At 37.9% G+C, this 25,967-nt stretch overlaps 1 protein-coding gene across 7 annotated transcripts in view; it reads right to left on the bottom strand.

Annotated features, from left to right (window-relative positions):
• Positions 1-771: 771 nt before the first annotated feature.
• Positions 772-25,967, bottom strand: part of LOC132145391 (triple functional domain protein) — a 104,511-nt gene continuing 79,315 nt past the window's right edge. For 2 of the 7 annotated variants that reach the window (XM_059556393.1, XM_059556397.1), the window contains 40 exons: positions 24,686-24,800; positions 22,784-22,899; positions 22,222-22,344; positions 21,937-22,131; positions 20,624-20,739; positions 20,448-20,514; positions 20,193-20,302; positions 19,974-20,043; positions 19,794-19,883; positions 19,596-19,688; positions 19,401-19,512; positions 19,132-19,322; positions 18,945-19,046; positions 18,027-18,056; positions 17,755-17,906; positions 17,499-17,598; positions 16,323-16,566; positions 15,943-16,238; positions 15,666-15,836; positions 12,760-12,855; positions 12,486-12,634; positions 12,333-12,399; positions 12,139-12,242; positions 11,980-12,049; positions 11,801-11,890; positions 11,513-11,605; positions 11,367-11,417; positions 10,615-10,692; positions 10,332-10,523; positions 10,045-10,225; positions 8,820-9,589; positions 6,403-6,650; positions 6,130-6,271; positions 5,996-6,023; positions 5,753-5,915; positions 5,337-5,458; positions 5,182-5,260; positions 4,900-5,100; positions 4,670-4,808; positions 772-3,295 (listed from right to left, as the gene is read on the bottom strand). In XM_059556393.1, the coding sequence (XP_059412376.1) occupies positions 2,750-3,295; positions 4,670-4,808; positions 4,900-5,100; positions 5,182-5,260; positions 5,337-5,458; positions 5,753-5,915; positions 5,996-6,023; positions 6,130-6,271; positions 6,403-6,650; positions 8,820-9,589; positions 10,045-10,225; positions 10,332-10,523; positions 10,615-10,692; positions 11,367-11,417; positions 11,513-11,605; positions 11,801-11,890; positions 11,980-12,049; positions 12,139-12,242; positions 12,333-12,399; positions 12,486-12,634; positions 12,760-12,855; positions 15,666-15,836; positions 15,943-16,238; positions 16,323-16,566; positions 17,499-17,598; positions 17,755-17,906; positions 18,027-18,056; positions 18,945-19,046; positions 19,132-19,322; positions 19,401-19,512; positions 19,596-19,688; positions 19,794-19,883; positions 19,974-20,043; positions 20,193-20,302; positions 20,448-20,514; positions 20,624-20,739; positions 21,937-22,131; positions 22,222-22,344; positions 22,784-22,899; positions 24,686-24,800 (6,102 nt within the window). In that variant the 3' untranslated portion in view covers positions 772-2,749. Of the gene's footprint in view, positions 3,296-4,669; positions 4,809-4,899; positions 5,101-5,181; positions 5,261-5,336; positions 5,459-5,752; positions 5,916-5,995; positions 6,024-6,129; positions 6,272-6,402; positions 6,651-8,819; positions 9,590-10,044; positions 10,226-10,331; positions 10,524-10,614; positions 10,693-11,366; positions 11,418-11,512; positions 11,606-11,800; positions 11,891-11,979; positions 12,050-12,138; positions 12,243-12,332; positions 12,400-12,485; positions 12,635-12,759; positions 12,856-15,665; positions 15,837-15,942; positions 16,239-16,322; positions 16,567-17,498; positions 17,599-17,754; positions 17,907-18,026; positions 18,057-18,944; positions 19,047-19,131; positions 19,323-19,400; positions 19,513-19,595; positions 19,689-19,793; positions 19,884-19,973; positions 20,044-20,192; positions 20,303-20,447; positions 20,515-20,623; positions 20,740-21,936; positions 22,132-22,221; positions 22,345-22,783; positions 22,900-24,685; positions 24,801-25,967 lie in introns of those variants that run through there. The other 5 variants (XM_059556394.1, XM_059556396.1, XM_059556395.1 and 2 more) reach the window with 5 other exon arrangements.

Here is a 25,967-nt window from a genome sequence, read left to right as displayed (position 1 = left end):
GAAAATTACAGATTGTTTCGTTAGATTAGGCCCTTATTTCTCAGATGGGATCTTGTAGAGCCTTTTGAAGCCGCAATTTGGACTTTTAACCCATTGGCCACCACTGAAGTCCACTATTTGGAAGAAAATCCTGGAATGTTTTCCTCAAAAACCTTCATTTCTTTTCAACTGAAAAAAGAAAGGCATGAACATCTTGGATGACATGGGGGTGAGAACATTTTCATTCTGGAAGTGAACTACTCCTTTAATATTTTAGTTTAAGTACTAGCACAGCACTTAGCCAAAATAGCCAGATAGCTTAGCTTATACACTACACATTAAGTTAAATCTTATTATGCTTGATTTTTTCAGTTTCACACAAAATAATTACACATGACTTGTAACTTGTGTGTTCTTAGTATAGGTATTAAATGATAGCCATACTTCAGGGATTCACTAAAACACCCAGCTAATAAGTCATTAATGCGTTAGTTGACACACTATGAAGAATAAGAGCCATTCTTTTGGGAATCAGACACCCCTGTATGGTTCATGCTGTAAATTCAGCATCGCTGTTGTTGTGAATAGGAGTTCAGGGAACAGTTTGGCCCTCCATTCATTTAAAAAAATAAATAAATAATGGAACTTTAAGCAATAATAAATGAAAACGGTTCTTGGGACCCAACCCAAATCTTCAAATAGTGGTTACAAATCTGCATTGTTTTCAATCAGCAAGTCCCTCACATCTTTAAAATTAAAACCGAAACTGAATAAAGCACAGGAGCCATAATAATGTTCCATTATGTTTAATTTCAAAATAACTGATGACAAAACTGAAAATATTTACAGCACACATCGCGTAAACACTTATGGCTTCTGTACAAAGAAATATGCACATGCAAAAAGTATCAAATAATCCAAATAAAACAAGTCTATAATGATAATACATACATTAAAATACAATGAGATCAGAACTAAGTTTAGACATTCAATGAAACACTTAAAAAAATGTATCCAGTCCAAGTTCCCACGCTGTAAAGGCTTCTGTACAACTTTACAATGACAAATAAATTAGAGGACATGATATGGGTCTATACAGATGAATTAACAATGTTCCTTCCGACCGGGAAAGAGTCACTGTCCACCATGCTTCAGAATTTCAAATATAACAGTTGACTGATGTATGACGCGAGGATCACTGGAAATCAATGTATTGAGAGCAACAGGCCGACGGTTACAGACTGCAAACCATTCGTTCCAGTGACAATTTAAACTGTCGAGAGCTTCTTATGACTAACCTGTCACCAAAAACTAGCAGAGGCCTTAAAACTAAAAGGACCTACATTTGCATTAAAACTATCTATATGAGAAGATAAATATCATAATTTAAAGGCTTCACATTTTTTTTGTCCATGATATCTTGCTATGACGAAATTATTCTCATGTCATGGACTGCCTAGTCTAAACAGGAGGTGCATTTCAGAAATACTCCAATAATGCAAAAAAATAAAATAAAAAGTGAAATCTGTGCAATGTCTATAACATGGGCACCGAGAAAAAAAAATAAACAAAGAGAAACAATTCTTCCCAAATGTAAAGCTATGAATAACTCATGTAAACAACCAGTCATAGCTACCTAAGGTGTAAAATGTTTGTCGGGAAACAAAAAGAAAAACTAATTCTCGTAAAGCATGGAGAGCTTTGGCATACCAATATGTATATCAACAGAAAAGTGACTAGCATTAAGTGCCATGTAGACAACAACCCTATAGTATGACAGGGCTTTAATACTTAATGATAAAGACCGGATTAAATAAACAACTACGCTTTTATTAAAGGTTTAACGGATGTCTTCATAAATAGTTGCATAAACCATTGAAGCTGCAACATTGCACGTGATAAGAACTGGAAACAACGTGAGTGCATTTAAAGTATTCAGTCATTCTCCAAAAGCTGACTGGTCTCCCACTGGAGTGCTGCTCTCCACCCTTGTGACATTGCATTTAAAAAGAAAGAAACAGGGCAGACACATAGTATAGAATAAGGCGTATACATCTGTAGATTGCACAACACAATTTGTTCTAGTCGTAGTAAATAAAAAAAAAAAACACTTGCAGCCAATACATTTTTGCAGCTAAATGTGCCGTAATCAGCAACTAATTACACTAGGAGACCAAAACAAGCTTCCACTTAAAACGCTTCAACTACTCATTTGCTCACGATTTGTGTTGCGTTCATTCAGACTTGAGTTGATGTAACTGATTTTATTGAAAGATGTACCTGAAAATGTCATCGTTATTATGCGCTGTTCATTTTTGTCTAAAGGTTCATTAAGAAATGCTGTGAAAGCACAAAAACAGCCGCTTGCTCTCTGGCTCAGGCAAAACAGAAAGGGAAAAAAGGTTGTTCTCCTCACTAAATTGCATTTGCATCGCTCTCTTCAAAAACCTCTGCCACGTTTGTGCAGGTACATTTATTCTACACAAAATATTCGTCCATTTATGTAGATTTGTTGATCATTCAGCAAATCAGAGAAATAGTATATATATATATTTATATTTATATTCCATTGTTTTAATCTCTGCGTAAAAGTCTTCATGAAATTGGAAACAAGGCAGCAGCAAACTGGGAAAGGACTAACGATCTAAAATCTCGTCTGCCGACGAAGGCTCTAATTGGCAGATATGGTTGTCAGCACACATTTTGATAGGCTCAGGACTGAAGTCTTGTTAATTGGCATCAGAAAGAGGATGAGATTATGTTTCTCAGGTCAGATCCTGGGCTGTAGCCTGCTTTGCAGGAAGGCTCTCATGCCTCCGAGAGGCCGCAGGTCGTTCTGGTGTTTGCGCCGATCGATGAAAGAGATGAGTCTGGAGGTATCGATGCATTCGGCCGAGCGACGGCCACCTCTGGGTCTCAGCCAGGGATCCTGCATGCAGGTGGCAGCCGGGGGCCGCTTGGAAGGTTCGGTCCTGAGAAGGAGGCACACGAAATCCTGTGCCGCCTGGCTCACACCCTGGAAGTAGTCGTCGGGGAAACTGAAGTCTAGGCGGCAGATGTTGAGGCACGTCTCCTCCACGCTCTCATCCAAGAACGGAGACGCCCCGCTCAGCATCACGTACGTCACCACGCCCAGACTCCACAAGTCAGAGGAGAGAGAGACAGGATCCCCGAGAACCAGCTCGGGGGACGCAAACTCTGGGCTGCCCAGCAGAGGGTGAACGTAGGGAGTCGAGTTCAGCTGCACTGCATCGCCGAAGTCCGTCAGTTTCACCATCGGCTGGGAGGGGCTCTGCTCCACCACAAGGTTTTCAGGCTGATCAGAAAGTGGGAAATTAGCATCACTTTGTAAGTAGGATTGTGCAAAGAAAGATTTTTAAAATAAACTCATCTGCTGGTTGTCTAAATGACCAGTTCTGTAACTCTTTCAGGGAAGCCTTGTAGAAAAAAGATGATTTTCGTTACACCAGCTCTCGCACATTTTGTTAAAGTTACAGTTCACCCAAAAATGAAAATTTCATCATTAATTTCTCATTCTCACATCGTTTCCAAACCCCGAACACCTTCGCTCATCTTCGAAACCCAAATTAAGATATTTTTTATCAAATTTGAGCTCTCTGACCCTGCAAAGACAGCAACACAACTGCAATGTTCCCAGTACCAGAAACGTAGCAAGGATATCGATAAAACAGTCTGCGTGACATCAGTCGCTCAACTTCAATTTTGCAAAGCTACGAGAATACTTTTTGTGCGCAAAGAAAACAAAAATAATTTATTCAACCATTCTTCTCCCTGAGTTACTGTATTCCGCCATTTTGGAGAGTACCACAATGCATTTGCGCACTTTCCCCAGAATATCAACTTGTGTACATTCAGCATTTATGCATTTACTCCTTAACATAAACAGCTCTTATTACGTTGTGCATGTGCATTGTGGTACTTTCCAAGATGCTGGAAGATGGTAACTTAGGGAGAAGAATTGTTGAATAAATTATATTATTTTAATTTTCTTACCACGCAAAAATTATTCTGGTAGCCTCACAAAACTCAAGTTGAGCTACTGATGCCACATGGGCTGTTTTACTGATGTCCTTGCTACGTTTCTGGGACTGGGAACATTGCAGTTGTGTTGCTGTCTATGCAGGGTCAGAGAGCTCTCAGATATTAAAAATATCTTAATTTGTGTTCCGAAGATGAACAATGGTCATAAGGGTTTGAAACAACATGAAGGTAAGTATTTAATGACAGAATGTGTATTTTGGGGTGAACTATCCCTTTAAGAATTTCCCAAATAGAACAACATCCTTTTATTTCAGAAACATCCATCTAAAGGTGTATTGCTGCAGCAGTGCTTTAAACATTCATTTAAAGACATAAAACCTTTTAAGAAAGCATGTTGATTAAAATATATAAAAAAAATTAATTATTTGAGGCATACTTTTTTATATAGCAGATTCAGTAGACAATGATAATTCAATGTGCTTCCCAAAAAAAAGTAATCATGCAAGCGTTCAGAAGGAAAAATTTTATTAAACCACATACTTTTTTCATAATTTATTATAAAAAATGTATTAGCTTATATTTATCGTTTAATTATATTTATTATGTATTTAATTTATTATTTATTTTATAAGTATTTATTATAAAGTGACATATAATATTAGTTATATATTAGGTATGTAACACTGACCTTTAAATCCAGATGAACTATTCTGCAGTTGTGCAGGTATTGCAAAGCTTCTAAAATATCCCGGAGGTAAAAGGCCACTTTTTCCTCAGTGAGGTTCCCCCAGCTCACAATGTAGTCCAGTAGACGGCCCTGATCAGACCTGAGCAATCACACAGTACACATGGTCACAAACATATCTGAGTGTGACACAGTCCATTCTCATATTATAGTGTGTGTTTGTGAGCTCTCACATCTCGAGGACTAATGCATAGCTGCTGGAGGTCTCAAAGGTGTCCAGTAGTCTGACTAGGTGAGGATGCTGGAGTCTCTGTAGGACGCTGAACTCATGGGTGACCTGGTCTCGCTTCATGAGCTTCTTATTCACAAACTTGACCGCGACGGTGCGCTTTGATCCCCTCTGGTCACAGCGTTTTACTACAGAGAACCTTCCCCTAAGAGAGAGAAACAACATTAACAGAATTGCAATTGTATAGGGGAATCCATATGAGTGTATAAATTCCCATGTGTCTCACCTGCCCAGCTCTGCTACCTCAGTGTAGAAGGACTCAAAGTTGTCTTTCCACATGACCCGGGTTCCATCGCTAGTAGTTCCTGTGAAAGACAGTCCAGTTAAGTTCATAGCCTTGCACAAATAAATCTTTAAAACACCAGGTGGACACATTCTTACCCAACACTCTGAGACTGGCTGATGATGTCACACTGCCTATGTCATTCGTTGCAATGCAGGTGTACATGCCATCATCCTCCGAGGTCACACCTACGATACGCAGAGTGGCCTCGCCAGTCTCACTGCGATGCAGCGGAAAGAAATAATGATTTATGCAGAAAACAAAACCATTCAATTAGAAAAAAAAGTGTTTAAGAACTACAAAAACATAAATCTTAATTAATATTTTGTTTGTGCGTGCAGAAATCTAATATTTAGACAAAGTACTAGTTATCTTATTACATAAATTAACAAAAATGTACTGAGGCCCTTAAAAGAAAGTAATAAATTAATGTATATTGACAAAATAATAACATATACTGTGCTGATATCACCAAAACTGAAAGAGTGAAATAAGCTTGTCTATTTGTTCACACCTGTAGGCTATGCTAAAGTGGCCGTTGTTGGTGAGTGTTTTCTGATCGGGTCCCTTCCATGTGACTGTGGCTTTGGGGCGGCCACACACTTTCCACCTCAGAGTGACACACTCCCCTTTATCACAGGTCACATCGCTCAGCGGGACGAGGATCTCCGGGGGAACTGGAGGAAAAAGATCTATGTCAACCCCTTATTTATAATTCTAAACAGAGTGATGCACTTAATCAATATTTTAAACTTACCATCATAGATATAACTGGGATTTAGAAGCTGCAAAATGGAAAAAAAAAAGTTTTGAGAATACATTTCTTTTCTGAGGGATTTTTCTAGAAAATAACATTAGAGACAGCTTTGTTTGTGTTTTCATTAGTGTTACCTTTACAGAGACCTTGTTGGTTAGTCCCTCTCTGGATTTCCTGTATCCATTTTCAAGCTTGGTCTCCTTTTTATTTTCCTTCTCTCTTTTCTCTGACTTCTTACGGATACGGAGGGTTGTATGCCATGATGATGATTTCCTGCTGGAAAGTAACCCATTATGTTAAAAATAATGATTACAACATGTTAAATATCCGACAGATGATAAACACTAAATAACCACTTGATTTTATAACAGAATGTGTTATGTAAATGGTTAGAGGCGAGCTCTTACTTAATGGTCCCCTCTGGTACATCAGGGATAATGGCGGAGGTGTGGCCCAGCACGTATCCAGGGATCCAGCCCTCGGCGGCTGGGCATTGGTCAGTAGCGGCGCGAAACACCAAGAACATGTTCTGCTGATTGGAGGCCAAGATCTGCACCACCTCCCCTTGACCTACATTTATCTCATCCTCTTTCAGAGCCACATAGTCCTGAGTCACCAACATGGTGGAGATATTACTGCTGCTGCTGCTTTCACTCTGTGGACAAACAGACAGACACATACAGGTCTTACAGACACCTTATACCTTTAACACAAATACCTGTAGTGTACAACACTGTAGGTTTTCCTGGGGTTTACTTATTAACCCTCATGTTCTGTGTTTTAAAAAAGTTAGAAAATAGCTTCTTTTGTCCTCTTAAAAAATTATTGTAATATGTCCGGTTGACCTACCCAAAACCCAGTATATTGCAGTGTTAAGTAAATATTATTATTATTTATTTATTTTAAATAAAGGTCATTATTTTTAGTAACATTCTGTTTCTGGTTAATTTGACCATAAAGAAAAACAATAATTTATTGTAAAAGTAAACACTCAGAAAATGATAATGTGGAAATTCTTATTTTTATCTTTAATTTAATTAACCGTTTAATAATCGATTACATGTTTTCGGGTCTCTCCCATAGAAACATTGCAATATTTGTTATGGAGGACATTTGAAGTGTTTTATCAAGGCGAAATCAGTCTTCATTATATTTGGAAACAGTTGAGCTTGATGCTTCAGTTGTAACAAACTAGAGCCTTGAGGTCTCTCAGACCCCAAACAGAACATGAGGGCTAGTATAGTCATAATAAATGTATGTTTTGGATTTCATTTTTGGTTATTAGACGGCAAAACATTCCATAATAACTCCCATGCACAATAATATTTACTACTTTTGATTGACAGCTTTTGATTAACCCTGCAAGTGCACTGCATTGAAAACATGCATTATTAACAAGAATAGTCAAAGAAAAGATAAGAAACAGAAAAGAAAGTGAGACAAGAACCAATGTTAGTCACAGTAGCCTGTTAAAAAGATCTAAAATTCGGAAGCAGGTCACATGATAGACAGAATCAAAACATCCAGATGTTTCCTGCATTAGGTTTGTAAAATTAACAGTGTTAAGATGCAGTCACATTAGCAAAAAAAAACCCAGTGTCCATTGTCAATAGTGTAGTAAATGAATTTATGAAGCAAAGCTCACACAGAAGTCACTTTCAAATCAAGCAGCTTTCTGTGGGCAATGTAGCAAATCCAAGTGACTAATTTGAACCATTAAAGGGATAGTTCACCCTAAAATTCTATAATTAATTACTCTCCCTCATGTCTTTCCAAACCCGTAAGACCCTTGTTCATCTTCATAACCCAATTTAAGATATTTTTGATGAAATCCGAGAGCTTTCTGACCCTCACTGTTCAAGGCACAAAAAGGTAGAAAGGACATTGTTAAAATAGTCCATGTGGCATCAATGGACTATTAACCTTAATATTATGAAGCTAAGAAAATACTTTTTGTGCACAACAGAAAACAAAAAATAGCGACTTCATTCAACTAATTCTTCTCTTCCAAGTCAGTCTTCGACGTGCGTTCTGACGTAGAACCCTGGAAGTGCTGCGCATGTGTCGTCGTATTCTCATGAATGTGCATCAAAAACTGGCATGGAAGAGAAGAATTGTTGAATAAAATCATTATTTTTCTTTACTTTACGCACAGAAGTATTCTCGTAGCTTCATAACATTACGGTTGAAGCATTGATTTCACAGACTATTTTAACAATGTCCTTACTACCTTTCAGAGCATTGAATGTGGCAAGTGCATTGCTGTCCATGGAAGGTCAGAAAACTCGGATTTCATCAAAAATATCTTAATTTGTGTTCCGAAGATGAACAAAGGTTTTAAGGGTTTGGAATGCCATGAGGGTGAGTACTACCCCTTTAAGAAATCGGTGTCCAGAAATCTTTCACCCTGATGCAAGATTTCCGCTCGTGGTGATTCCTATTGAAATTACTATATTTCACCCACGAATATTCAGAAAACAACAGTAAACGTGACCATACTTTTAGTCTTTAGGAAAAGCTGATTGTTTTGTACACTCCACAAAGAAAGCTTGAAGTTAAGAGCTTCTTTTTTAGGAAGGGAAAACCTGGTTCTTGTATAAACATAAATAACCATAAACAGTTAGTATCTGGCCAGAAGCAGAACTATGTTAGAATTCTGAGATGCAGAGTTAAGGATCTGTTGGAAGTCCAGAGTAGAAACCAGGTTAGGAGAGGCAGAAATCAGACAGAATCCAGGTGAGTTAGAGAGTCATTCATGAGAGAAGACAGGAGCAGAGTTGAGCTGAAGCGCTGCGGTTGACCGGTGCAGGAGTGTCTCTCTTACCCCGTTGCTCTGAGTGGACTGGACAGATTGCTCACTGGCAGAAGAGCAGGTACTCATTCGGTCTGCATCCTTACTGTGGGTGGAATGCCGGTGACTTTGGTTCTGGTTTTGCCGTCCCAGTGTGTCACATGCTTCCCCGGGGAAAGTAAAGGAACCAGGCCTGCTGGCAGGGGACGCGGGAACAGAGCTCCAGAATGAGTTGGAGCTTCCACCTGTCTTTGGCCCAGGACTGCAGGGTGGGATGGAGTCTTTGAAAGCATGTGTTGCTAATGGGGAGGCCATGGGCGAGACCGTTCCAGGTCTGGGCTTGACCAGTGCTAGCGGGGCCACGGTGGCCCGAGGGATCTGGACTGTGCTGACTCCATCCCTGCTCTCTTTGGAAGCGTTTTCTGTAGAGTCCGTCTGTTTAGGGTGAGGGCTTGCAGGAACCTTCACCTTTGGATCAGGCTCTGTGGTGCAAGAGGGTGAGGGACCCCTGGAGAGAGGTCTCGGGGACATACCTGATATTTTGTCGGGGCCGTCAGGCTCGTGGGGTCCGGGCCCCATGGCGGGAGAGTGATGACGGAGTGGCTGAGGCAAGCGTGAGGGCTGGGGGATACGGGAGGGGCGGGAGCGGGAACCCGACCCAGCCGGGGCCCCTCCGCCTCCTCCGGAGACCATGACCTGACCCCCGCTACCTCCAGCCTGTATGCTGCCTGAGACACCAGGCCCCTCGACATGGTTCCTCTGGTAGTCTATAGGAGATGTAAGCGCTACAGGAGGTAAGACATCTAGTGAGGGCAAAAAATTGGCACATGAGCATAACAGTACATAGTATGGGTCAAAATTATCGAATTTTCTTTTATGCCAAGAATAATTAGGATATAATAGGATATTAAGTAAAGATCATGTTCCATGAAGATATTTTGTAAATTCCCTACCGTTAATATATCAAAACTTAATTTGTGATAAAATATATGCATTGCTAAGAATTCATTTGGACAACTTCGGAGGCGATTTACTCAGTATTTCGATTTTTTTGCACCCTCAGATTCTAAATTTTAAAATAGTTGGTCAAATATTGTCTGACTGGTTTTGTGGTCCATGGTCACAACTCATTAGCATTAGCTAATGCATTGGACTTCATGAACTTTATGTACACAACACTTTATTATTTCAATTTGAAGATGATTTCTAGATGATTTAAAGACTTATATACACTTAAAAGAATTGCTGGTGGCTGTACCATTGAGGAAATTGCGTTGGCTCTCCAGGATTTGGCTGATCTGCAGCATCCAGACTTGTCGGACTCCAGGGTGGCTTGATTGCAGAATAAAGGCCTCTTTGCTGCCATTGGACATTCTGGAGGTCAGTATGAATTTACATGGGTCTCCATCCACACTATCCTCAAGCCCCAGACAGCTCACCTACACACATACAAACAGAATGTTTTGATCTTCTTTATACAATTTTATATTTATCACAGAATCTGTCACGATAAAATTAGAAACTGTCAGACGAGGATGCCTGTACCTTGATGCTATATTTGTACAGGTAACCAGGCATCAAGAAGCCCCTCTTTTTATCTAAAGGTTCACTGAAGATAACAATCTGCTCAAAAAGGAAGACTCTTCTCTCCTTCGTTCTGTTCAGCAGGCCACCATCCGGTTCAGCCACAGTGAAGGTGTCCTGCAGGAGGAGACGCCCCTGAGCAATGATCTTTCCCTGTGAAGGACAGAGAGACCGATTCACATGTAAAACTCGACAATTATTCTTGATAATAATCTACTGATGAAAAAGGTCACGGCAGGCTTACATCAAATCCCTGGAGTCGACCAACATTCATCATGTCATTGCATCTTTTTGGTACAATGCACATGACCTCAAGGGCTCTCTACAACATATCAATAACTTCAGTATAAATACATAAGACAACCAATCAATAATCAATATATAAATGAACACATATACATTATATATATATATATATATATATATATATAATCAATATATAAATGAACACATATACATTATATATATATATATATATATATATATATATATATATATATATATATATATATATATATATATATATATATATATACATATACATATACATAAACACACACAAGTTTGGGTCAATGCATTTTATTTATTTGACAAAGACACATTAACTTGATTTAAAGTGACTGTAAAGATATTTCTTATTGTTACAAAAGAAAAATTTCTACTTTTAAACTTTCTATTCATCAAAGAAAAAAATATAAAGCTGTTATTAATGCTGTTTTCAAAGTTGACAATATTAAGAAATATTTCTTGAGCTGCAAATCTGCATATTAGAATGATTTCTGAAGGAACATGTGACTGAAGACTGGAGTAATGGCCCTGAAAATTCAGCTTTGCATTCACAGGAATAAATTATATTTTAAATTGCAATAATATTTTACAATATTGTTGTTTCAATGCCTTTTTTAAGCAAATTACAATAGGAAAAAAAAAACATCTAAAATGCCTTTTTAATCCCAATCTTTTGAATTGTAGTATATAGTATAGAAAAAAACTAACCTCCAAATCTACTGAATCAATTCCAACTTTTTTGGAAAATTTAAGGAAATCCTGGAAAGGAATAAACCAAAGCAGAGACATCAAAATCATGATTACTCTGTCAATAGGGCCAAAACAATGAGATGCACTGGACCAGATGGACAAACCTTGAGCAGCAGCTGGTACTTCATGATTCTCTGCACCGGTTTAATGAGCAGATCAGTGATCTGAAGCCTGTGACCCAGACGCTGCTTCAGATCCTGCAAGAGAGGGTCAAAAACAGATCTTGATGCTTCTATATAATGCATTTATTCAATATCACATAATAAATCTTTCATTATGTTCTATGTGATTTCTATCTGGTGGTATACTGACAAAAATCCAAAATATATTTCATAAGGAAATGCAATCTCTATAATGGGCAGAAATTATGTTCCAAGACTTCAGTTACACACCTCAAAATAGGTGTCGATATATTCTGAGACAATGTGCTCAGACTTAGGTTTGTTCTGGCAGTAAACAATGTACATGTGCAGTCTCCGCTCCTGAAAGGCATGATGAGTTCATGAGTATGTACAATATCATATAACAGAAAAAGTAAGTTTATGTGCCTAAAAAAAGCTTAAAATTGTACATGTTTGACGAAGAGAGGGCCCAGTCGGTCAGGATCCTCAAGGCACTTCTCAAGCTCTCCCAGGAAGAAACTGAAACATTAAGGATTAAAAAAAATCTCTTCAAGATGAAGACTGAAGATGAAACTGAAAATATAATACTTTACAGACTAGATACTTACTCTTTGTGCCAGTCGTATATCTGCTGAATGTTTCCAAAAACTATTTTGTCTTTTCCTTTCATATCATCTGGAACTCCATCCTCCCTCATCCTGGTCATGTAGCCCTACCAGACACACAACACAAGTGTGTGCTTCAGATCTAGTCACATGATCACACCCTGTATCTCAGCATCCCGTGAACACTATTCATTTACCTCCACGATCAAACTGAGATCTCTCACATAGTCCCTCTCGGTCTCGATGAGTTCCAGCAGTACGAAACTAAGAAGAGGAAAGGGGACACTTTTTATAGACTCTGACAATAAATGAGGAAAATAACAGAGAGAGAGAAGAGTGTGATGACATACTGCCGTCTCTTGTGGAAGCCAGTCTTGCGTTCCTCTATCTCATCGATCGGAGAGGAGGAAGAGAGGAGGGAGTTATCAGATGGGTTGAAAGAGGGGCTGCTGCTGTCCCCTTGCTCCACAGACAAAGAGCTAGGTCTGTCCTCCAGACCCTATGTGGACATGAGAAATCAGACCAAATAATATGATGGGTATATTGTAGCATTATATGACATATATATATATATATATATATGTATATATATATATATATATATCTATATATCTGTGCACTTACCATTTTGCTTTTGACCAGCTCCTCAATGGCACTGACTAGCTCTGCAGCGCTGGGGGTTTCAGAACTGGAGGGTCGGACGGAGTGACGGGAAGAGGTCTGCACAAATAAAGACAGTGAAAGAGGGAAGAAAGCCAGACTGAATGACACAGAGGAAATATGAACCATGTGGAGCTAAACTGTAATCGTGATTCATTCAGGCATGGATTTAGGATCTAGTTGATTCTCTTTGACCTTAAGGACATTTATGCAATTTTTTGTTTTTATTACAGAAGTTACAATAGCTTCTCAGCCTTATGTTAAATGCATCTGTAACTAACGCTAATATTATGATGAGGAGTCTGGCTTCACACCATTGTGAACATACAAAATCTGCATTTGCAAACAGGAGATATTTGTATTTCAACCAATTATTCATAAAAAAGGCCCCATGAAATCAAAATGGCTTTAAAACGGCCAAAACAATTTCATGTGATATCAATATATTAACATACTCTTTAGCACACATCAAATGGGCAGTCTTTATCTTGCAACCAAACGGACCAAAATAGGAAATATATCAAAAAAACAAAGAAATCTGCTGCATTTCATGGGGTCTTAAATTAATATGGATGATAAAAAAATTTAATGACAGACTTTTGGTTCACAAAAGCTTGATGCTCGGCACCTGAGATAGGCGGTGGCTTTCTTTACTTTAGGTTCGTAAACTGGCAATCAGAAACATTCATCAAATAGAAATAGAGGGAAATCCAGCAGAAATTCTCACCCTTGCTGTGCCTTCCAGACTTTCCAATTTGTGTCTGGGTGTGGCCTCAGGTCTGCTTAGCTTTTACAGGCCAATCAGACAGCAGAGTGGATAATGAGGGGATAAGCACAGAAGGGAGGGGGGAGGGTTGTGAATGGGCGGTGTTTGGAGGGTTGGTTAGAGGTGTAAAGAGTGAGGGTGGTCTCTGAGTTTCAGAGACATTGTAAGGCACATGACCCTCTTTCTACAGAATCGCAGCCCCCTGAAGTTCACATTTGCATAGACCTGCACAAGTACTTCTAACACCACATGTGCCTTTATACTCTGCATTTGAAAGTCTTTGAGGAACCCAGTCATAAACCAGCTCGTTAGAAGAAAAATCTATTAAAGGTGGGACTAAATATATACAACAACATAAAACAAGTAAAAAAAAAAAAAAAAGATTAGAAGATAGAAAAAAATGAAAAGGATGATTAAGGGCATTTTGAAGTTCCAAGTTTAAATCAGAAAGATTTAAACAACAGAAAGAGTCTTGTCTAGATGAAAGTGCAATAACGGAATCAAACCAAAACGAGGAATTCGCTTCTAAAAGAACACTACTACTTCAAAGTGGTCTGTTTCTAAAACTCTAGCAAAAAAAGAAAAGAAAACAAGAACCAAAAAACACAGCAACTAAAAGTAGAAAGAAGGGAGTTCTTGGATCCTTTGATAAGCCGGGGGTTATGGGAAAAGAAAGCAATGAAAAGTGATATGAAAGGAGGGAGACCAGAAAGGGAGGAGTCAGATGGAGAGGTATGGGAACTGAGATAAAACAAAGACAGGACACAAATCAACGTAATGCTATGGCAAACAATACAGCCCAAACAAAACAAAAGAGAAAAACAAATTAGTGTCACAAGCTGTTCTTGGGCAGCGCTGAGACCAGCTTTAACTCCTGCATTTCATCCTACTGTAGCCTTTTAAAAAGAGACTCTCTCTCTATCTCTTAGGCTGGCATTAACATGCATTTCATGTTCAGATTGTATGAAGAACAGTGGTTTTAAACCTTGTTGACTCGAAAGCCTCCCGCTGCCCAACACAATATTTGAAGGATCCTCCTTCCCCCAATGTAGGAGAAGTATTTCTATAGTAATTCTGACAATACTGCTTGTTTTCAATTTCTTATATATATATATATATATATATATATATATAAAACTAGTAGTGTTGACATATTACACTAGCGAACCAGAATTCATTTTCTTTTGTTGATCTTTATTTCAATTTAGTGTGATTATTTTAATATATTAATAATAATTTATTAATTTAAATACTTAAGTCCCAAACCAAAGGGTCGCGACCGACTACCGGGCCGTGGACGAATTGCTACCGGCTCGCAAGAACGTTCTTGGAAAAATGTGTATAGATATCACACTTTGTTATTTATTATGTGTTAATGATAGTTCTTATTTATTGTATGCGATTGATAAGCAGTAGCAATTTGACGATTTCATGTTAAATATGTAAATGAAAGATTGCTCTGATTGCTCTGGCACGCACATGATTCGCTGATTAATTTGCCAATTTACATGTTCAAACAGTTTTAAACCACAAGAATTAGAAATGAAAGAGAGCTCAATTCGATACCCACACGCCGTTCTCGCACACAATAAAAGCGCGCACAAGCATATAAAGAAGTGTTACGAGCTGCGTATATGTACACATATGTACACGCCATTGTCATTGAGCTTTAAATATTTTTCTCTAGCTTATCCAAAAAAAAAAATCTGATCTGTGACACATTTCCAGCTCAATAAATGTGATCAGAATCCATTTAAGACCATCTCCAAAATGATCCAGTCTTAAAAGACGCATGTTATTCCCAGGTGTGATGGGAGTCAATATGACACAAGATTCCCATTCCAGTTTTAAAATGATTAGAAAAACAATGCTTGCATTGTAGTAAATCGGAACTGAGCTAGAACTGCGAAACTGAATAACCCAGAAGGAGATATTATTTAAAGCGGGGGCACACAGAACTGATTTGAGGATATCTAACAGGATTGAGGTTTAACGGTTGGCGTTAAAAAAAAAAAAGAAGAAGAAAAAAAAGAAGAAAGAAAGAAATCTAAACTAGTGACTCTCACTCGTACCAACCCCACTCCTCTGTCATGTGCCGGCTCACCTTGTCATCCTGTGCGTCCGGCTGGAGGAGGCTGTGCTGCTGGATGGCCATGGGTGGAGGAAGTGGCACAGTATCAGCTCCTTCTTCTCCCTCTTCCTCTCCACAGCTCTGCATTCCTGACGACGATGATTTGGAGAGAGTCCCACTGCTCAGACCCTCGTTCCGCACCCTCTGTGGAGGATTAGGGACAAAACCATATATTAGACTATATATTCAGAAAGCCAGTTAGACCGGCTTTGAAAAAGTATGAATAATAGTATAAGAACAATATTCAAACCTCTTCCAGAGTCTCATCCTGTGGTGTGGCTGCGCTGTCGTCAGAGTCTTTCTGCGAGCCTGCGTCTGCGCTCTTTCTGACGTCACGGCTCTTCTTGTGTTTGTGTGCCAACTTCTTCACATGGCCGTCAGCTTTACCACTGCTGAGTCTCCTTACAGGGCTGGTTAGCCATTTCCGTAATGTGTTGCCAGTGCGTTTGGGCCCAGGGGAACTCTGGGAGCCCATCACATGACCTGGCTGCAGGGTGGCAGAGGAGCCTGGCAGGATGGCATCGTTGCTGCACACAGAAAGCGCGTCTGGAGAAATACAGAAAAGCTTGTGATTATTATCTGACACAGGTTTGTGTGGATTATTAGGAAGCATTTCGGACGTTTGCCCACCTTTGTGGTTAAAGATGCCTTCCATCTCTATGCTGCTGCGGGAGTGGGCGATACAGAGCATGGCACAGGGAACCAGGCCCTCCAGGGCAGGGGAACGGTCAGTGGTCCGCACCAAGCACCAGTCCGGCTTATCGTGGAGCCTCTCTAGTACCTCCACCGTCTGTCCCCTTCGCACTGTTAGTTCATTACTGTTACCGGCCATGAAGTCATGGATGACCACTGTGAGCTCACAACCACCTGACAACTGAAGAGAAAAAAAGATTCAAGAAAAGAGCCATGTTTTAAGATATAGTGATTTTCTTAAATGTCCTTTAAATGTTGTGAAGTTTTTGCCATGTTATATTCATAAATTTTTGTCGATTTTACTTTGCCTGAAATGTAACAAAGGTCAGTAAAAAAAAATTGTAATATGAAAAGTTATAAAAAAAAAAGTTTCAAAATGCTCCAGATCAAACCATTTTGAAAAGTGTATAAACATTCATTTAAATGTATTAACCAGCCCAGAACAGAAATAATAGAATAAGAAGGCATTAGCTGTTTAGAAATGAATTCATTTTTGATAATATAAATTACTGGTACATTATTTATAGTGTATTATTGCAACAGTGTGCTTTGTGTATTATTCTTTGAATATGTAAGCTGTTTTGTTAATATTTTGTACTGTTATTTTTTTTTTGATAAGTCTTTGCCTTGTCCTTGATATTGTATAAAAAATGTTGGCCAATATTCAGTGTTGTTACTGTTAAGTAAAATGACAAATTTTTACTATTAATCTAAATTTACTATTAAAAATATATATAAAACTTTTATTTATTTATTTTATTTCATCAAGTTGCCAAGGCAACATTTTAACATTTCATTTCATGAGGCTGAATTAATGATGACAGAAATACATTTTTTGGGTGATTTATGGTTGTAACTACAATTATTAAAAATACATATATTAAATAAAAACTAATAAAATGACAAAGCACATACAATTAAACTTAAAACTAAACTAAAATGAAAACGAAAACTTAAAACAAACCATTTCAAAATAATACAAATACTGTATCAGTATATACATAATGGTAAAATAACGCTGCAAACCTTTTCATTAGTAATTTTATTGAGATCAACATTAGGAGCTCTGAAAGGTTTAAGTGTCATTCTCTCAGACAGGAGATGTGTCCTCACCTTGTCGCTGTCGAGTGTGTTCTGTGAGGTCCTGGAGGCCAGTGAGATGGTGTCTGGCTGACTGCTGCCATCACCCTGACTGTCCAGATCCTCTCCATCCCTGCACACACACAGACACACACACACAGGAAGTTAACACACACCTAGTCCTAGTATATTTCCACATATTAAGAAAACTAAAATGGTAAAAATGACAAAATGAATATTCTTATAATTCTTTCTTATATTTAAGTAAGAAAAGAGAAGTTTCACTCGCCTGGGGGTGTACCTGCGACCCTTGTGTTTGGCTGTGGAAGGTTTGGGGATGTGGATGGGCTCCTTCAGCGCCCCCTTCAGATGCACAGTGCGCTCCTGGATCACTTCACGGATGTGTTTGATCCAATCCTGTTTGTTCTCAATGCTGGACGCCTGTGTTTATGTGTGTGGAGAAAGAAAACACAGAGAAATACAAAATGTTGAACAAGAGTACACACTGATTTCCTGTTCTATGGTGAACTAAGGGTGAGTTATCTGTGGGGCTGTACTCACCATGGATCCATGTTTGCATCCCTGACTTAGCTTCATTCGAAATATATAGAAATATACAAGATTTTACTGCTTTATAAAATGCCATATATCATACTGCATGACACTGTGGTTGGTAAGACATAGGGACAACATTAATAAACATATTTAGTGATCATTTAGAGCCAATTTTGCAAAAGTGTTGTGATACATGATTTATACATTAGTCACTGCCATTTGAAGATGTAAATAGTGATTAAGAAGTAGAATTTAAAACTATTTTTCAAACAAAAAGAAGCTACTGCTTTTATATACATACATATTATATAGTTCAACATATTTTCTTTTTGTGAAAAAAGGTATAATATATATAAGCGATAAGATATGTGTTTGTATTTTTAATATGAATTTTTTTTTCTTCAGCTTGTAAACCACGTATATATGGACAGTAAATAACTATGCAATTTTGTCACATTTCAATAAAGAAAGTTCTGAACATAGAAGTCTTAACAGTTTTAAAGCAGCATGCGTTTAGTTAACAGTTACTGTGAGACAGAAGCCACTTGCAATGCACAAAAGCCACCGCCAGTGGAGACTATTCTTGGTTTTTGTTTCCTTGCACTTTATTAACATGCAGTCACAACCAAAGAGAAAAGGGCTATGATCTTCGAACACAACCACTGTCATAGTTTGATACAAATTCTCTTTAGGTGTTCTATTTTTTAGTAATATCTAATGTCAAATCATATCAAGAGAACCTGAGGCATGCTGTCAATTACTACAGAAAACCAAGTCTTCATGCTGAATATTAGGATTTTACAAATATTCAACCTTTTACTTGTTAAAGTGCAAAAGAGACAAGCTACACAGAGAAGCTGGACCAAAACAGTGCCATGCTTGTCAACAAAGCAAGAGAAAGAGAACGTCAAAAAAAAGGGTTACCTTGAGGACAATCTTGTTGTCTGAAGTTGGGGTCCGTCCGACCCAGAGGGCAAATTTACACGGATCTCCTTCCACATGCTCAGTGACACCCAGTTCAGAGGTCTGCAGGCAAAACAAAGCATTCCAAACAATCAGATCTTCTGCATAAAAACATGGTTCAGTGCATTCATCTTGATGTGAAACTTACAAAAAGCTTGCTTTTGTAGATGTACTTGCTCCTGCCATTGGAGTCTTTAACCTCCTTGCTGAAAATCAGTGACATTTCGAAGAGGAACAGGTGACGTTCCCGTCCCTTACGGATCAGGGTCTTGGGATCCCACACCTGGAACGCCTCCTGAAGGATGAGTTCTCCCTGGGACTCAATGTTCTCATCAAACCCTGAAAACATTCACTGCCATCAGAAACCGTTTCATCCGCCCCAGATGTGTCTTTGTGTGTCTGTGTGCGTCCGCTCACCTTCCAGCATGCTCAAGTGCATGGCATCGTTGGCTCTCTTGGGAACACTGAGCATAACCTCCAGCCCATCTTTGATTTCACCTTTGCCTTCCTCGCAACACGTCAGGAGCTCCTACAAATGCAAACCCAATTACCTCTAAGTGGTTACAAGCAAACCATTCCCTAAGTTTGGGGATGAATTCAAGATGTTTTCACCTTGAGGAGCAGCTGGTACTTGGTTATTCTCTGAACAGGTTTGATGAGGTATGATGAGATGGAGTTGGCCAGGCGATGCCTCAGTTGGATTTCCTGTAACAAGAATTTTAATTCACCGACTTTCACAATTGGCCACTGACAGGAAGAAACGATGAATGGTCAAAATGAATAAAATCATAACAGAAGCATTCAACTCACATCGAAATATCCTCCAGCATGCTCGAGAATAAGTTGAGTGGAGTCTGGTTTGTTCTTGCAGTAGTTCACGTACATTTGGAACTTATCGGCCTGATGAAAGATGAAAGAGGCATTTTAATGACCTTAATCTGAAAGAAGCAGATACAATATTAGCATTCAAACACAATTAACTCTACTCACCCAAGTCACAAAACAGTGGCCCACATCTTCAGGAAGCTGCTCATACTTCTCCAGCTCTTTGAGGAATATACTGGTGACAGAAAGAAGAAGAAAAAATAAAGAGCGATATATATGAGCTACTTACAGAGGACGGGAAACTAATTCATTGGATTTTGGACGGGAGAATGAATGTTATTTTCAAAAAAATGCTTAAAGCATTTGCATTATAAATGAACTCACTTATGATGGAACTCATAGAGGTCCTGCATGTTACCAAAAATGATATGCTCTTTATTAACGATCCCAGGTGGGATCTCCTCCACGCCACTGGTCATCTCCCACAGATATGTCTGGATGAGAGGAAAAGGTGCAAATTGACAGATCTATTTACATCATAGTCAGAAATAAGGAAAGGTATCAATTTGCTTCGATTTTCCATCATTCAGGACAAAAGATCCAAATAAAAACTTTCAAAATATTCAATAAAATACTCACATCCATGCACTCTCTTAAGTCTCGCACATAAGCCTTTTCTGTCTGAATCAGCTCAGCCATGATGAAGCTATTCAAATGGAAAAAAGAAACAAAATCATTGCATCAAAAAATTACAAGAATTTATTTGAATATTTCTGTGAGCTTTCGGTCAATGATTAACAGTAAATAAGACATACTCCTTCCTGCGGGCAGACTTGCGCTTCTCTTCATTAAGCTCATGGGCAGCATCTCGGAGTTTGACCTCTGACCCTGGAGCACTGGCTGGAATGATGTCCAACTGCAAGTCTTTACTCTGGAAATGAAAAACAACTAGTTTGACTTTACATATTTTTCAGGACTATTCCCAGTGATTATGTTTACATGCACAAAAAATATTCTGATAAATATTAGATGTGAACCTTAAACTGAAATTAAAGAAGTTGAAGTACTAAAATGACAAAATCTAAAACTAGCACATAAAATGACTCATACTTAAACAAATAAACAAAACAAAAATAAATACTTTAACAGTATGCAATTAATTGCATTTTTATGGACATGAATGTGAATTGTTTATTAATTTATTATGTACAGATACAATTAAAACAAGTGTTTCTAGAAAAGAATATTAGGAAATATAAGATTTAATGTATTCTGAATGTTTAGTAATGTAAATCTTGTATGAAAAATTATTTGAAAAGACTTGATCTTAAAGGTACAGGTTGTAGGACCTGCCACTAGAGGGCGCACTACCAAAAGAATAACAATCGTGTGGTTTGATGATGCTAAGGAGGAGCGGTGAATGATGGGATTTGTTGTCTTCTACCCAACCACTGACCGCCATCAATCAGACGGAAAGATAAATCATGGATTTAACACGAGTTCAACAATTTGCGCGAGTAGATTACATACAAAGTCAATGCAAAGACTGATGCACCGCGTTTGGCGTGTATGCCCCATAATACTAATCTTATTGATCGTTATAATAGCATACGTTTTTCCGTAAAGATACGAATCAAAACAACTCAGCTGTCGAGTAAAACAAAAGTGAGATCGGCATCTCTTTCTAGTTGAAGTTTGTCGCGAAGCTACTTGTGCATTTGTCCACGACACTGTTGTCATGTGGTTTCTACGTCAGTAAAGTCAGTAACAAAGGGTAACTAACGTCATTAACAAGCGATTGCACTGCCCCGTGTCACTGTTTAGAATGGGAATTTTCTCGTGATTTACAAGTAGTTGAAAACATTAGAAATATTGTTAGTAATCAGCTGGACAAAATATATAACACTAGCCTTGTGGTTTTGGGATATTTTACTGCAAATATCTTACAAATTGTACCTTTAGGATAATGACGTACATGAAAAATTATGTAAATATGTAAAAAGTATGTAAAATGATTGATGAAAATACAGCCTGACGGTAAAAACACAAACCAGATTATGGCCCAAAACCATGCAAACTCACTCAAAATGATAAGATATCACACAATTCTGAGAAACAGAACACATACTGCTTTGTTTGAGTCTGATGATATGCCGAGGGCTTTCTCTAGAGACGTGCGATACTTGTCCATGCGGAGGGAGAAGTCTCGATAGCGTTTGTCCACGGCCGTGACCCATTTCTTAATCTCAGCGGCGTGGGAGTGACCCTTATCACAGAAACCATCCGCTAACTGTATCAGCAGCTTCACACGCTCTTTGGTTTGCTGTGGACACAGGAAGAGAATGAGCTTTAGGTTACTGTAGAGTTAAAAGGTGCAGCCCAGGTGTTTGTCATCGCTGTGGTGCAGTCGTACTCTGGCCGTGATGTGGAAGTCTTCGTGCTCCTTCAGAAGCTCCTGCGTGTGGTGGATGCTGGAGCCTGTGGAGGTGTGTGTGGACAGATAGAACTCACCGGTGTCATGGATCCACTCCAGAGCCTGGACAGAGAGTAAGAAACACTTTAAAATAGTGATTCACGGCAAGTGTGTTCAATGCTAAATGCAAAAACAATCACCAATCAACATAAATGTGCATGGTTACAAATAGGTCTTTTCCATATATTTATTATTAAATGTCATTCTCTAAGAAAATGCTATGGCCCTAATCTGGTTTTAAAACAACATTTTCATAACTAAACCTACAATGAACTGAGAAGATATGCTATGGCATATGCAGACATGCACATCTCAATACACACACATACAAACAGAGGATGATAAAGGTAAATGTCTAAATTATAATGTCTCTGTGCAGATTAATTAGAGCCATGGCAGTGAGTCATGAGTCTGTCAGTTTCAGCCTTGGGCCAAGAAAAAGTGAATAATCAGACTGATCAGACATCAAAGGAACAGATGGAGGAAGAAGGAGACATCAGACCTGTTTGGCACTGCGTTCAAACACCACATACTGCTGACACTGATCCAGCCGTCTCTTCCTCATGGTCCAGAAGTGCAGGACCCGATTCTCCCTTTGCAGTAACTCATTCAGGATATCTACAAAATCACACATAATCACTCTTAAACACGATTTACAACGCAGTTCTGAAGCACAACACTTTGAACACCAGCGCAGATCTTTAACTGCAAGGGCAAGCCACTGAAATCATGCTAATCATTACATTTAATACATCTATTTTAACTAGTGCTCTCAATCAATAGAAAGTAGTAGATGCAAGATGTACAGATTATTTAATCAAATGTTTCTGAGAACGCCCACAAATGAAGATAAAAGATCGAACAATATTGTGGGCAGACGTGTAAATCACTGAACGGACACTACAAAGAGTTGCTTAAGAAGTAAACATTTTGTTTATTTCTTGAATTCTGTTGTTTATTGCTTGAAATGCACTGATGGTAGGAAAATAATAATAAAACTAATGTTTTTTTTTTTATTACGTATGTTGTTGTTGTTGTTATGGTTAGCCAACCATCAGTGCATTTCAAAGAAATAAACAATAAAAAAAATTAACATACTGACTTCTATTATCATAAAATAAAAGAAATTATTATATTATATTATATTATATTATATTAAATAAAATTTGAGCTATTCAAATATTTTTTACATAAAACTTAATATATTTAGTTATAAAATTTAAAGTTAAACGAGTAATTAAATCTTGAATAGTTATTGCTTTAACTGATGGTAGGAAAATAACAACAATAATAATAAATGTATCTTATTATTATAATTGTTTGATAGAATTAATGCATAACTAAAACATTTTAAGATTAATTCATTTGATTAATTATCTATTGTTTATTTAAAAATGTTAAATTAAAGGGGTGATGATTTAATTTCTTTAATATAGGAAAATCCATTATTGTTATTATTAGCATTATTATCATTTAACAACTTTTTCATATTTGATAAAATTATGTTTACATAATTTATTTGACTAAATAAATGTTAAATTGAGAGCACTAAAGATAAAATTGCTAAACAAGCAGATGCACTTTACAATGTTGTGTGTGTGTGTGTGTGTGTGTGTGTGTGTGTGAAGCATAAAGATAAAGTGACGATCCCCAGTGGAGTAATGCTGTCACCATTCTGCAGTAAGCTGCCCTTATCTGTGCAGCGGAGGAATGACCCATTTACGGTTTCCTTATCTGAGTCATTGTAAGCACACTCTGAACAGAACAGGGCTGCATTCACAATGCACACATTCTAAACTGGGTTAAAGCGCGACAAAGTGGGCCAGCTGCTAAAAACTCAAGTGTGACTGCAACGCACTGCTCGGCCACTAGATGGCACCACAGCTATTTTAGATGGCTTGCAGAATGTAAAATCAACATGCAAGCACTGGATCTAAACCCCTATGACAGACTGTGTTTTGTCATATCTCCAGAGAGCCAGCAGAGGGAAGACTGGTAAATAAGAGGAAAACATGCAGAGAGGCAGCATTTGTAGCCTTGTGGTTTGAAAAGTGGAACAGGATTTGACATACAACAGGGACATAAGAGGGGCTCCATGTGTTTATTATACGTCTCTCTGGAATGTTTGATTGGTCAGTTGTGGTACTCTAAAGTTTAAATATTTTTTCATAAAGTCTGCTTAAATGCATGACTGAATGCTAACCCAGTCATGTCTGAAGCCTTCTGCTTCACACAAAACCAGCTCATTAACACTAAAATTGATATTTCCTGTCCATTTATTAATATATTTCATACATAGCTGTTTCATTAGTAGGATAATACACAGTCTGTATATCATCCTTTATGCAATATTTTTAAGTAATAATCGGGACCGTTTTGACGTCAAGCTGTGGCCAGAACTCACTTTTGACCTGCTGCTCTGGTGCTTTGACGTGACTCAGCATCCCTGGCATGCTGACACTGTTTCTGTGCATGTATTTCAGAAACACGTCAGCATTCCGTCTGGCCAACGTACATGCCTGCAACAGAGATAGCAACAAAGAAATTACACAAACACTGTCAAAACGGTTGTTGCAAAACAACACTAAAAATTCAGTAAATGCTAATGTTAAAAATTCAAGTTTTCTGGTATAGTGTGTCTGCTATTCGTGTAACTATTACACACTTATGTAAGACTTGAGAGTCTTTAGCTGTTCCATAAGCGCCACCTGCTGGCAGAGAGTGAATTTGTGTTTACCTTCAGACCATCTGCTGTTTTTATTTTGTGCAGGTATGTTTTACATATAGTTTCACAAAGCACAAGTCAGACCATTATGCGTTTGCTTCAAATTTTGAAATTATACTAATTTATATTAAAAAACTGCTCATGCTGCATGCAGCATCTTTGTTTTGATCGTGATTAAAATACACTTGCCTTTTACTGTAAATGGAAAGAGCACAGACAAAACCTTTGTCTATATGAAGAGATTTTCTTTTATTTGTATTATTTATTTGATTTGGGTTTGTTTTAAAATGTCAATTTAATTTTGTTATTTGACATATGTGACCCTGGTCTTAAGTAGCACAGGTTTATTTGTAGCAATAGCCATTCACTGTATGGGTCAAAATGATAATTTTTTCTTTTATGCCAAAAATAATTACGATATTAAGTAAAGATGATGTTCCATTAAGATATTTTGTAAATGTCTTACCGTAATTATATCAAAACCTTTTTTTTTTTGTAATATGCATTGCTAAGAACTTCATTTTAACAACTTCAAAGGCGATTTTCTTAATATTTAGACTTTTTTGCTCCCTCAAATTCCAGATTTTTTTAAATAATTGTATCTCAGCCAAATATTGTCCTATCCTAACAAACCATATCTTATTTATTCAGCTTTCAGATTATGTATAAAACTCAATAAAAAAAAAATTCTGACTGGTTTTGTGGTCCATAGTCACATATTTAGTTTCACAAAGAACCATGCAGAATTTTGTCCAAGCCATTGCTATTATTATTTATTATACAATGACACCTTTTCATTTATAATTTGTCTTAAATGTTATTTTGCAAAAACAAAAAACAAAAAAGAGAAAATCGTATTGTGAAATCAATATAGTGAATCACATCACATCGTGAGTTAAGTGAATAATTACATTCCTATCTTCCGCATGTTCATCTCGTCTCTGTATAATGCATCTTAAAG

This window comes from Carassius carassius, chromosome 8 (assembly GCF_963082965.1).
Source record: "Carassius carassius chromosome 8, fCarCar2.1, whole genome shotgun sequence".
Classification (NCBI taxonomy): Eukaryota; Metazoa; Chordata; class Actinopteri; order Cypriniformes; family Cyprinidae; genus Carassius; species Carassius carassius.
The sequence above is the reverse complement of the archived record's forward strand: the minus strand, read 5'-3'. Positions and strand labels throughout refer to the sequence as shown.